Source organism: Tachypleus tridentatus, chromosome 1 (assembly GCF_004210375.1).
Source record: "Tachypleus tridentatus isolate NWPU-2018 chromosome 1, ASM421037v1, whole genome shotgun sequence".
Classification (NCBI taxonomy): domain Eukaryota; kingdom Metazoa; phylum Arthropoda; class Merostomata; order Xiphosura; family Limulidae; genus Tachypleus; species Tachypleus tridentatus.
The window spans coordinates 34,643,946-34,657,754 of NC_134825.1; the positions used below are offsets into that span (position 1 = coordinate 34,643,946).

The following is a 13,809-nucleotide window of genomic DNA, read 5'->3' on the forward strand; positions in this document are numbered from 1 at the left end:
CAGTGCTTTCCGAATGGTGACTACTTTATTCCTTGTAATTCAGGATGTTAATCTCATCAGTGTTTTCTGAACGATGATCACTTTAGTGTTTGTAACTTATGATATAAATCTCATCAACAGTGTTTTTGAAACACTGATTACTTTAGTCCTTGTAATTCAAAGCATTAATACTATAATGTTGGTTCCTGAACGGTGATGACTATAGGTTTTTTTCCTCTCCAATTGTACGTGAAGTTTCAGCAAATTGGACAAAGTAGAGAGAGTAATAATACTTCCATAAATGCGTCATTGTGGTTAGATGAAAATGCGGGCCCGGCATGAGCAGGTGGTTAAAGCGCTCACCCTTTTAGCCGTGAGAGCGTTATAATGTGACGATCAGTCCCTCTATTCGCTGGTAAAAAGAGTATCCCAAGACCTGGTTGTGGGTGGTGGTGACTAGTCGCCTTCCCTCTAGTATTACACAGCTAAATTAGAAACGACTAGCGCAGATTGCCCTCATGTGGCTTTGCGTGGAAATTCAAAAGAAATAAACAAACAGATGGAGATACTTGGAGATGGAAATACTATAAAACGTATTTGATATCATAAACATAATGAAAAACCAACACATTTTAAAACTATCCAATCACATTTATTCTTTTTTATTCTATTGGTTATTGGTAACTTTTATCCCATTGTTAGGCTATCAGACATGACTTATGTTGATTATATCTAACTTATGTGTGTAACATTATTTCCTTATCTTGTCCTTGCTCTTACGCAATACAAGATGTAATTATTTGTATTAAGTTATTATTTGTTTGTTTGTTTTTCAAATTTTGATGCATTTTAAAATGCATGTTTATTTATTAAGAAGGTTAGTTAGTTACAGGACCTTATAGTGTATTATTTAGTGAAAGTTCAACAGTTTCTAAAATAAAATATATATATATATTAATCTAAGATTATATGGGTTTGCGAATTTCAAGTTAATAAAAGCTGTTTTGCATTTAATAACGGATTTTATATAATTCAGCTATACAGATTGTGAATATTATATTCTTTTTTTTCTATCATGTAAGAATTTTTATAAATTGCGAAGAAACTGATGTCAAACGAATATGTATTCTCATTCGTCCTAATTTTTTGTGTGTGAAATTTACATATTTTAGTCTCATAAATACATGTTTTGATCATTTCTTTTATGTATTGCGCTATGACGTTTTGTGAAAATTATGTTCGTGGTGAAAATAAATGAATGTCATTTTCGGATTCAGTGTAGATGAATTACTGTTGAACATGTAAACATTTCAAGACAATAAAACCATTGCAAACCCGTGTTTTCGGAAACCATTTCAACCATTCGTTTGACAGAATTTGTAATCAGCTGTTCTCTTCTACCACTTTTTAAATAGAACAAACCTGAATATTACAAACAGAACAGCCTTGAACTCGCCAATTGTCAGTGTCAGTCTAAAGGAAACTCCAGGTCAAATTCTAATACCAACTGGAGTTAAATTATTACTAGAACATGATCAAGTCGACGCCGAATCACCACAGTGCACATTCTGGAATTCAGATGAAGGGTAAATTACTTTACGAACTTTGCAACTGAGAATAAAATAGTATTAGCTATAGCGAAGCTTCGGTCATAGATAAAATATGTTATACAGAACCTAATAGGAGGATATTTCGATCTTTTCTTTTTTTCAATTACAGCTAGAACAAATAAAAAGTCACAACCATGACATTCAAATCTGTGTGTATTTGTTTCAATCACAGGTAAATTAAGTAAGTTAATATAACATCTTAGAAATATCAGTATGATTGTTTCAACCAATAAAGTAAACTGTAATAGAATAACGACGTATAAACTGTGTTCTCTGTTTTTAATGTTGCAAGAATCATAACGCGAAAATCTTGACATGTTAATTTTAGCATTACAAATGAAACCTAAGTCCTGACATCTTCATGAGTATTTCTAAATTCAAACCAAATTGAACGTGAATTCTCCAGATAAAGTCCCTGTATTTTCAACAGTAAATAAACCCGGCATTAAGTAGGCTCTATTCTATATTATTCGAATCTTAAAAAGTTCGTCTAAATGTAACAAAACTTAATGAGAATATATAACAGTGATCAGTCCAATCTATTATATCACCATAAGTCAAAGCTGATCTATTTCTCAGCTATATTTCGTCTAAGTAACTGGAGTAATATGATCTGATAATTGTGAAAATTAAGTTTTCAGTTGGTGTTGAAATGAATGGCTATATTCTTCCTGATAGAAGAAGAGATTTCATAATTCCATGAAAAAGTGAACTGTTACGAGTACAAACATGCACGCAGATTGTGATAATTTAAGAATACCCGCTCTTTATAGAATCTCTACATTGATACATATCTACATAAAAATGGGTGATTTAAACGAAGCTATGCTATTTAATTGAATAATTAGGTGGTAATGTTTGAGCTAACTGCAAATGCTGCATATGATGTGTGTTTTTTATTTCAAATGATGTGATTTCACATTTCTTATTTATAGGTATTCAACTACATATGGTTTTGAAGTGGGAAATATATAATATAATATTACTACTAAGATTAAATGAACAAAATGATCTAAACCAAAAGTTACGAACTAGAATGATAAAACTTACAAAAATGTCATTTGTTTAGATATTCTGGCGTAGTAGTTTTTAAGTATTCCACTAGAACACTAATGTTCCTTTACGAAGCATATTCTGTTTCATCTTCTCAGAAGTTTAGAAAAATGGTTTTTGAATATTTTTCATTGTATAGATTAATGTATAAATTTTATATATATTGTTTCCATCTTTATTTTCCTTCCAGCGGTTACTGGGACGACAGAGGTTGCCACGTGTCTCACACCAACAAAACTCATACTCTTTGTGTCTGTGATCACCTGACTAGCTTTGCTGTTTTGATGGATATTCAAAAACGTGTACAAGCGGATAGTCACAGGGCCTTGAAGATTATTTCTGTGATATGTTGCACAATTTCCATTATTTGTTTAGGATTATGCATTATCACCTTTACATGTATTAGGTACTTTAATTATACCACATAAATATTAACAATGTAAATTTTATTATTACTTGAATAGTATTCACATACAAACTAAAATTTCTTTCTTCAACGTTGATTGTTCGTTTGTTTGTTTGTTTGTTTTGAATTTCGCGAAAAGCTGCACGAGGGCTATCTGCGCAAGCCGTCCCTAATTTATCAGTGTAAGACTACAGGGAATACAGCTAGTCATCACCACCCACTGCTAACTCTTGGGCTACTCTTTTACCAACGAACAGTGGGATTGATTGTAGCATTATAACGACCCCAGGCTGAAAGGGCGAGCATGGTATATGTGTGAATGAACCAATGACCGTTGGTTGCTAACAATATCTTCTGTTACTGTTTTTCACAGTAGAAAAGTAATGTTTGTTTACTCGTACCTCCAACATCAACTTATGTTTGTTTGTTGTAATTTGATATGGTTGAATTTGTAAGAAAACATAATTTTATTCCTTATTAAACACCTCTATATATTTAGATCATTAATACTTGTCCAATATTTAGTATGAAATCGAGATTCTGTGGCTTGATTATGATGTCAGCATAGCTAAGGCAGCTGTAGAAAATTACCATTGACTGTGGAGAAACTTGCTGATGAGACAAATTCGTTAAACGCCACACGATTCTGTCATTAGAATTTCTTTTTAAAAAAAAGAAATAATTTACCCGAATTTTAGATTGAAAATAGCAACAAAAATTAAATTTAATTTGTCTCGAGTTTTACTTCGTTAACATTTATATTTAAAATATTATCATATTCATGAATATTGACGAGACAAGTGTACATAGACTAAGCTTATATATATATTTGATTTTATATTTTAATATGATTGTAAAATATAAGTCAGTGAAAGGGCAAGCATGTTTGGTGTGACGGGGATTCGAACCCGCGACACTCAGATTACGAGTCGAACGCCTTAACCACCTGGCCATGCCGGGCCGAAACGTGTATGTGATAACAATAGTAATCTGAGGATAGCATCCGTAGGGAGCATTATAATGTGACGGTCAATCCCACTATTCGTTGGTAAAATAGTAGCCCTAGAGTTGGCGGTGGTACTGATGACTAGCTGCCTTCCCTCTAGTCTTACACAACTAAATTAGGAACGGCTAGCGCAGATAGTCCTCGAGTAGCTTTGTACGAAATTCAAACCAAACCAAACCATACACATTTCATGTCATTTTAATTAGATCTCTCTGGGGATTGAGGAACACGATTCATCTCAATTTGTGCATCTGTTTAATGATCGGCGAACTTCTCCTGGTGTTTGGTATAGACAAAACCCAGAACATGGTAAACATCTCCTCTATATATGTTTCTTTCCTAACTGTCACAAGACAAGATTTTTGAAAAGAACAATAAATGTATTTGCGCTTTTGTATATGTATTTACATGTATTCTAAGAAATTCTGTGAAAGTAATTCTATATCTGTGGATAGATAGATATAAATATATATAAAGAGAGAGAAGGGGAAAAGATTTATTTATAAGTTACAGGTGTGAAAGTAAATTAGAAGTTAAAATTAAAGTCAATATAAACATTCAAGACTCTACTTTACATATTTGAAACTGTTATTACTCGTTCAGCGTGGTAAAACAAAGAAAGAATAAAAACCAGTTACCAAGAAATAAGAAATTCTCTTGTGAACTAAGTGTTTCACTCTTCTCGTAGATGAAACAATGAAACCTATAATGTCTAGGGTCTTAAATACCATTTTCAAATAATAATAATGAAGTAATGAAGTTCGTCCGTAAAACTATAATATACAAACAGCCTTCATTCTGACCATGACTTTATTCAAATAAACCTTCAGTGTTTACAATTGCTATCGAATGTCTATATTTTCTTCATCCAAGATTAACACTTGGCGATATTCAGACCTGACTTGGTAAAACCTGTAGATCAAAGACACTTTACTTTTTGTGATAATTATATTTGGTATTATAATAAGCTTCCTTATATATTATAATACCTAGTATCAATCGCTTCAGAAAACCCTTTCATTTACCTTATTGTTTCAGAAAAAGAGTTTAAAGAATCTGCAGTTTGTCCTGTTATTTAATTTATATGTATATACGTGGTTTCTAAATTTTTTTTACACTAGCGTAAGTTTTATGTTTGACACAAGTACTTAGTAAAACTAGTTAATATTGAGGATTTATGGTTACATATTAGACTAGGTCTGATTATTATTATTTGTTTCTTTACATAAATATGGAGTTGGATAACTTACGAAGCTGAGCATCACCAAATTGAGATCTCTGGTTTTAACTATTATTTAATGACGTCTCATGAAATATCTTTCTTTTTTTTTACTACTTTTTTCGGTTGTTTTAAAGATAAATTTAGTTTTAATAATCTTCATTCAGTTACATAGTTTCAAGACGAGAGTTGTTTGTGTGGAATGTGGATGTGCGTTATCTTATATATCTACCGTGGAGAATCGAGCCTTGGATTTTAAAGCTGCAAATCCGTAGACTTACAGCTCTCTCACCGAGGACTGTTTCATTGGAACTTCTTTAGGTCTGGACAACATTTCGCTCTCACACTATCACAGACTGACGAACATCGTTATTACACGAAAACAATATTATGTGATTTTAATACTTTAACTAAGCGATACGAAGTGATTTATTCAGACCTTATTAAACTCTAGCTGGCTTGTATGGATAAATACAAAATCTCCTTTCTAGGTGATAAAACCCTTTAGAACCCTAGTTGCTCTTTACTATTAATCCTATTTGATTTTGTTAAATGCATTTCAGTTTTTTGTTTTTTATTAGTTTTTTCAGTACTTATTTCTGATAACTTTGCCAGGTGATGTGTTCTGTCATCGCGGGATTTATGCACTATTTCTTTTTGGCATCGTTTGTGTGGATGATGCTGGAAGGAGTTTACATATATTTGTTGATAGTTATTATATTTGAAACTCAGCGAAGCTACAAAATACGATACTACTTAGTAGGTTACGGTAAGTTATTTATTTGTTCCTGAGCTTAAGCTTAATTAGATCAAGAGTTTATTATTTGTTTTGTTTGTTTTGAATTTCGCGCAAAGCTACTCAAGGGCTATCTGCGTTAGCCGTCCTTAATTTCGCAATGTAAAACTAGAGAGAAGGCAGCTAGTCATCACCACCCACCGCCAACCCTTGGTCTCCTCTTTTACCAACGAATGGGATTGACCGTAATATTATAACGTCCCCATGGCTGAAAGGGTGAGCATGTTTGGTGCGACGTGGATTCGAACTCACGCCCCTTCGATTAGGAGTCGAACGCCTAACCCACCTAGCCATGCCGGGCCAGGTTTTTTAACTATTAAATATAATTTACTCTTTATGGTCTTCAAAGGAAAGCACCGAATTAGATGTCGAACATCTTAAAACGTACATTTTTTTACTCAACAGAGTAAAATGTTCATTTTTCACAGATGTAAGACCTATTGGTCTTAATCTCAGGAGAGCGTGTAAACATAATAAGATATATTTGCAATGGTAAAAGTTACGTCTTTGCTGATAAGAAAAGTACTTTGGGAAAATAGCTGTACAGTCAGTATTTATAGTTCAGTTAGTGAAGTGTTAGAATAACAAAAAACAACTGACAAACTGTAAACAGAATATATATATATATATATGTATAAATCATTACGTCTTTATTACGATACTTGTACGTTTGTGGTTCAGTTTTCTCTATACCGACGATAATACTGAGTTTTTAGCTATTGAGACATACATTCAAAACAAAATTGTGGATTTTATCTTTACATTAATATAACAAACTACTTCGTGCATAAAGTGGGTAGTCAACTAACAGTAGGTGTTCTAATATATAAAATATGCACTGTTTAATTAACAGTGTTAAACGAGAAGTGAATTGAGATAAAAATTCTGTAGCCTTTATAAACTATGAGAGTCAGATAGAAGATTCTTGAAAGATGACACAAACTCTTATTTCTACCAACATTTATCAAATATTTATGTAGCAATTGTATTAATACTAATGATACTTACAGTAGATTGGCTGATGGAACCGAAGCTGGTTAGATTTAGTTTAAGATGTTTCGAGAAATTATTTAATTTGACGAAAATTTAAAAAACATTTCACGTTTTGTTTTGTTTCACTTTACTCTCATAATCAGTCATAGAAATATCTAGGTTTTTATTTATCCTCAAAATTACACAACTTTTATTATTTTGAACAAAGATATTTTGTCTCTTTCGTCAGTGAAATATTTCATTTAATTTTTGTTTCAAATGACAAAGTTTGTTAAGAGTATTAAACTGGGTTTAACTAATCCAGTTCTCGTTGTTTTGTAACGATCAAGGCTGGATTACTGATGTGACGTTTTGAATACTATTAATCTCACATAATATTGTGTTATTTCATTGTTTTTGCTCTTCTGCAGGTATTCCGTTAATAATACTGGGAATAACAGCTGCGTTTAAACCTCAAGGTTACAGAACGGCGAATAAGTAAGTACATCAGTTTATAATGTACAAGAATTATCTGTAATCAAGCGATAGCACTATCTACTCTAATCTACGTATGTTTGTCTCATATGATCTGTGAATTTCAAAAACGAAGAATCTATTGTAGCTTAATCTTGAATAAATTTGCATCAGTTGATAATATTACTGTTCGTGACTTATTTACCACTGCAATTTTGGATCGAATTGAGACTAGCATCTTTCAGTTAAAAATATAATTTATCCAAGTTTTTTACCTTCTGTATTCTCTTCGGCCGTTCTGTACGTAACCAAATAAACTAGCACATGTACAAATTGTTTTATCTGTTTGTTTGTTTTTGAATTTTGCGCAAAGCTACTCGAGGGCTATCTATATTAGCCGTTCCTGATTTAGTAGCGTAAGACTAGAGGGAAGGCAGCTAGTCGTCACCACCCACCGCCAACTCTTGAATTACTCTTTTATCAACCAATAGTGAGATTGATTGTAACATTATAACGCCCTCACGGCTAAAAAGGCGAGAATGTTTGGTACGACGAGAATGCGAACCCGCGATCCTCAGATTACGAGTCGCACGCCTTAACCCACCTGGCCATGCCGGGCCTACAGATTGTTCATCGGATCACGTTTTGCCGAGTGTTCAAGCCCTCTGTCACTTATCATACTGCTAGAGAATAGAAAATACATGAAAAATAAAGTTAAGATAATCAGGATGTTTCTATTTGTTGTTATCAGAGGTGATACTGTATGATCCATATTCAATTCGATGACCAGTTTGTTCACCACATCTGATATGATTGTAATAGTCCTAACTAATTGACTCGATTTACAAGAATTCCAGACAGTCATTTATTATCACAGTAACTTGATTATTCGTTTTATAAAGTTGTCATCAACTTTTCTGAATGGTATGTTCCTGGATTCCACGTTCGCGAAACCTAGTATATGTAGCCCAATGTATTCTGTCTTGGCTATCTTTTTACTTTCATTACATAAATATTTTTCTACCCAGGCTATATTTTCAATGTTATTATCCACATTACTAGAATTGCCTGTCAGGTAGTTCCAAAACATATAAAACAGTATTTCTTAACCCTTTCACTGATAGCAATCATTTACCAGACGTTAGCTCTCATTTAGACTAAATAAACATTGTTACATACAAAAGTAATAAGAGTAGATACTAGTAACGTACTGTTTTAATGCCTTACTTCTAATTGCAGTATATCTGAAATTATAGTACTATTTAATTAAGTTCAAAGTCGCAAGTAAACTAGATACGTTCTGTTCACAGTCTTTAATTAAACGATACGAACGTCGTTAAACTCGTTGAAAATACAGCGTTCATCTTTTTCCATATTGAATATATGCAACTAAAGAAACTGTGTAAGTAGAAGATAGTTTTTTATCTCTCTTTGCTTAACCAATCACTATGAGTTCACAAACCTAATTACCAAGCAAAACGGTAACAATTCGTAGCAAGTCATTTTCACCCCTCATGTCTCTTAATCGTATGAGTTAACAACATTAGAAAGCTTCATTGGTCAGATTAATCGTTAACTAGAGCAATTACGGTTTTATGTGCAAAGGTTGTGTGCCACTACAGTTTCGTGGGTGCAACTTAAATGCTTTAATATATAAATACATATTACTGTCTTATAGTTTAACTAGTATTAAGTACCAAATAATGACGTCTGTGGGGGGGGGGATACTTTCCCACCCTGGAAAATTAGAAACAAAATTCTCAATCTGTTCATTCAGCATACATATATGAATGTTTTGTTCCATTCACAATTTCACATTATTTAGCCTTTTCCTGGAATAACTTCTGCAGAATTAAGTTGCTAATCTTCCACGTAAAACACGCATGTGACTCCAGGAGGTAATTAATGCAATTAATTACAAAGTTAATGATACTTTAAGTTTTTGTGTGACACGTGTTATCGGAGTCACTGTTTTAAGCAAAGGTATAAATCAATTTAGCTTTTGAAGAATTTATAAAAATTTACTTAAAAGACGACAATATCAACTAAATCATTTCTTGTTTCGTATCATTTAAAAATAAAAAAAAACACTCTTAATGAGTTAGTTTAAAACAAAACGAAAATGATTTAGTGTTAGTCATAAATTAAGCCAAATATTGTTCAGCTAGAACGTGCTATCTCTCAATTTAACAATACACGATAAGAATATTAAAGCTTTAAAAGTATTGTAATGAACACAAAACAATAGACTATTATATTCACAGATTTACTTTCCTGTTGTCTTAATTTCTTATATTTTGGTTATTTGTACGAATGTAGTTTGTAATTACAACATACAAAGATATCAATGTTGATTTTTAGTATAAAGCTAAACACTGGTTTACGTGGTGTGTTTGCCACGTGGAATCCAACCCTCATTTTAACGTTGTGAGTCTGTTAGCTTACTGCTGATCCAACATTAGATATATAAAGAGTAACGAACTTTCAAAGGCTAAGTAATAATTATTATTCACAGCTAGGTTATCTAGCCTATTAGAGATAAATGGAGAACTTGAGCTCCAATTCAGAGAACGTTTTGAGTTACTTTGATCTTAGCAATCTTTACAGAAAGTAGAAGGCCCGGCATGGCCAAGCTTGTTAAGTCATGCGACTCGTAATCTGAGGGTCACGGGTTCGCATCCCTGTCGCGCCAAACATGCTCGCCCTTTCAGCCGTGGGGGCGTTATAATGTGACGGTCAATCCCACTATTTGTTGGTAAAAGAGTAGCCCAAGATTTGGCGGTGGGTGATGATGACTAGCTGCCTTCCCTCTAGTCTTATACTGCTAAATTAGGAACGGCTAGCATAGATAGCCTTCGAGTAGCTTTGTGCGAAATTTCAAAACAAACAAACAGAAAGTAGGCAATTTCAGATTATTTTTCACACACAAACTTTGTTTTTACACTAGTAACACTTATAAGCTGGGTTGTTACAACCTTAGAACTATTCTGTATTTTTAAGAAGTTTAACAGGAAGTTTATATGATAAAAAAATCAACAATACGATTAAAAACGTGTCGAAATTTTATAATCAAGGCAGTTCGTTGAAATGCCTCTGTCTGTACCAGTTTTATGATAAAAGCTCTGAACCACTATTTTATAGTGTTTTTCACATATATGAAATTCCTTTAATTCGAGTCGGCTGCCCGTTAACGTAATGACTTTGATAGTATTTCTATCATAAAGGAATATTAACTGATAATAGTATAGTCAATGATTGCTTGTTTGTTTTGAATTTCGCGTAAAGCTACACGAGGGCAACCTGAGCTAGCCGTCCCTAATTTAGCAGTGTAAGGCTAGAGAGAAGGCAGCTAGTCATCACCACTCACCACCAACTCTTGGGTTACTCTTTTACCAACGAATAGTAGGATTGAGAGCCACATTATAAAATGTTGGTTGAAACTGATTTAAAACTAAAAAAAAAGTAATTAACTAATCAATTAGTGTTTTAAAAATCTGAATTATCTGAAGTCCAGTAATTTTGTTAAGTTCTTAAATAAGTTTAATATAATCTTCAATGTATCACTATATGTTTATTTCAGCTGCTGGCTGAGTCCAGAAAGTGGAGTTATTTGGAGCTTTGCTGGACCTGCAGCTTTTATCTTATTGGTAAGTTTTTGTATCACCTACGTCATTTATTTCTCGATTTATTCATATCTTTAAATCAATTCTACTTGTGCTGGCATACATTTTTATTGTTTTACAATTGCAAACATTTCATTGCTTGCATAATATTTATCTGTTGCAATGCTTAATTATTAGATCATCATTTCTAATTGCTTGGTTTACACCAGTAAACTGTTTATAGAGTCAGTGATATTTGATGACGAGAAAACCACGTTGAGGCAACAGAGTTTCAAGATGTCTTGAATGGATAATGAGTAAATATCAGGTACCTTGATGATAACAAAATCTTGTCGAAATGTTGCACATTTTTCTGTGTTAAATTTGTATAAAGAACTTATTCATTACCCGTTCAAACCGTCTTCAAACTTCGTTATTTATGATATTTTTTGCTGACAGATTATTGTCTGTATTCATGATGTGTATCCTTATTATTAGGTTTGTTTGATTTGGTGATTTGTCATTTCTTGTTGGAAGGTTAATATTTGTACATTCTTGCTAAATTCTGTAATATTTAATTCTTTCATTGGTCATGGCATATATTCGTGCTGCAAATAAATAAGTGTTACATTAGTTAATAAGATTTAAAATGCTACTTTTGTTACAGATGACTCGTTTTTGTTTTCTCAAAATTTACAAGTCTACCTCATTTCATATACTCTATCGGTTCTGTTTTGCGCATATAATTCCTATGAGTTGATTATTTTAGTAGTTATGTTATATTTCTTATGTATTTATTTCAAACACATGTATTCTTGGATTAAACAGGTTTATCAAAACCGTCTATAGAATTTGGTCTAAAGAATACTTATGAATTGGATTCCATACAAAAATTAATTAATTAAGCAATGGCGAAAAGTATATTAAATCTTAGTTCTTCTGTATTTCAAAAATAAAATCCTAGATAACGAACTACCAAACTGAAAATATGTCTTACGGTTTTTTATGTTTTATTTTTTTAAAGCACGATATTAGAATTTGAGAGTGAATGCGCATACAAAGAGTGTAATATATTGAAATTACAGTGAAATAAATTTCTAAGGTATTTACATTGCAGTTTATTGGGCATATTTATTGAAAACACGCATCTTGTTATGTTTGTTTTTCAGACAAACTTTGTGATTTTTATTATTGCCTTCAGGAAGATAACGAAAAATGGTAAAACCAACAAGGACAGCAAAGCTGATAAAATACGGTAAACATTTAATTATAAAATTATGAAATAACTTTTAGAATGATAGTTAAAACTAAAAGTTATTATTTGTGAGAAGAGGGAGGATTCTTGTTTTGCCTTTTTAAAAACTAGTTCTGAAGGAAATCCTTCTCTTTTACTGAAATCCCTAACATTTAAATGTTACAAATGTTTAATGACTTATCAAATAGTAGCACTTATTAAAATACACCACGAATAAGGTGGTATGCAAGTTTTCTTCAGATAAAGAATTCTATATTATACTGAAAAAGACAAGAATTTGTAAAGGGCGGACGACAACCTTTGAACTAGGATATAAGCTTAATAATATGTGAACCTAATCATAATGATATCTGGAGCGTTTTAATAACATGGGCCTAATAAGGCCTAATAGTTAGGCCTGGCATGGCCTAGCGCGTTAAGGCGTGCGCTTCGTAATCTGAAGGTCGCGGGTTCGCGCCTGAGTCGTGCCAAAACATGCTCGCCCTCCCAGCCGTGGGGGCGTTATAATGTGACGGTCAATCCCACTATTCGTTGGTAAAAGAGTAGCCCAAGAGTTGGCGGTGGGTGGTGATGACTAGCTGCCTTCCGTCTAGTCTTACACTGCTAAATTAGGGACGGCTAGCACAGATAGCCCTCGAATTGCTTTGTGCGAAATTCCAAAACAAACAAACAAACAAAGCCTAATAGTTAAGTCACTCAACTCTCAATTGGAGGATAGCTGGTATGAATCTCGTTCTCGAACATACCATATATATCTTTACCATAGTAAAATAACACAGTCAACAACAAATATCTGTCATGACGAAACATGAACTACATTTTCATCATTGTAAAATGCAGGAGACTAAAGATGTGTTTGTCACAACCGATAACAAAATATTTTTCATCGTCATAAAATACAACGATAAATTTCAATTCGCTAAAAACGTTTCCTATTGGCCTTTATAGTCACAACTGAAAATTTAAAATGTTTATAGAAATTTGTCCACAGACTTATGTATATATTGTTAAATAAATATTTTAATTTAAATGACTACAAAATTTAAACTATTTCACTGCGTTAGAAAGGATCATTTATCAAAGGCCGACGTTGAAAAAATTGCTATCAACAATAAAACTAGTTTTCTGATTCTACGGTTCTTCTCATTATTGTAGTAAAAATAAATATTTAGCGATAAATAATTGGTGTTAAAATAAACAAATAAAGTTGTTTTATTAATCCCTAACGCGGATTACACCTCATGAGTTTAATCTAGTTTACACCACACAGTTATTCATATGCTATGATAATATTAATAAACTGTGTTTGTTGTATACCCCGCCCAGCATGGTCAAGTGGTTAAGGCACTCGACTCAGTAACTGAGGGTCGTGAATTCGTCACACCAAACATGCCCGTACTCTCCGCCGCGGGGACATTATAATGTGACTATTAATAA

At 32.7% G+C, this 13,809-nt stretch overlaps 1 protein-coding gene across 4 annotated transcripts in view; it reads left to right on the forward strand.

Annotated features, from left to right (window-relative positions):
- Positions 1-13,809, forward strand: part of LOC143245875 (adhesion G protein-coupled receptor L2-like) — a 43,225-nt gene that overhangs the window by 24,785 nt on the left and 4,631 nt on the right. For all 4 annotated transcript variants that reach the window (XM_076492131.1, XM_076492145.1, XM_076492138.1 and 1 more), the window contains 7 exons: positions 1,395-1,565; positions 2,833-3,048; positions 4,261-4,363; positions 5,889-6,042; positions 7,473-7,539; positions 11,096-11,162; positions 12,287-12,372. In XM_076492131.1, coding sequence (XP_076348246.1) covers positions 1,395-1,565; positions 2,833-3,048; positions 4,261-4,363; positions 5,889-6,042; positions 7,473-7,539; positions 11,096-11,162; positions 12,287-12,372 — 864 coding nt within the window. The remainder of the gene's footprint in view (positions 1-1,394; positions 1,566-2,832; positions 3,049-4,260; positions 4,364-5,888; positions 6,043-7,472; positions 7,540-11,095; positions 11,163-12,286; positions 12,373-13,809) is intronic.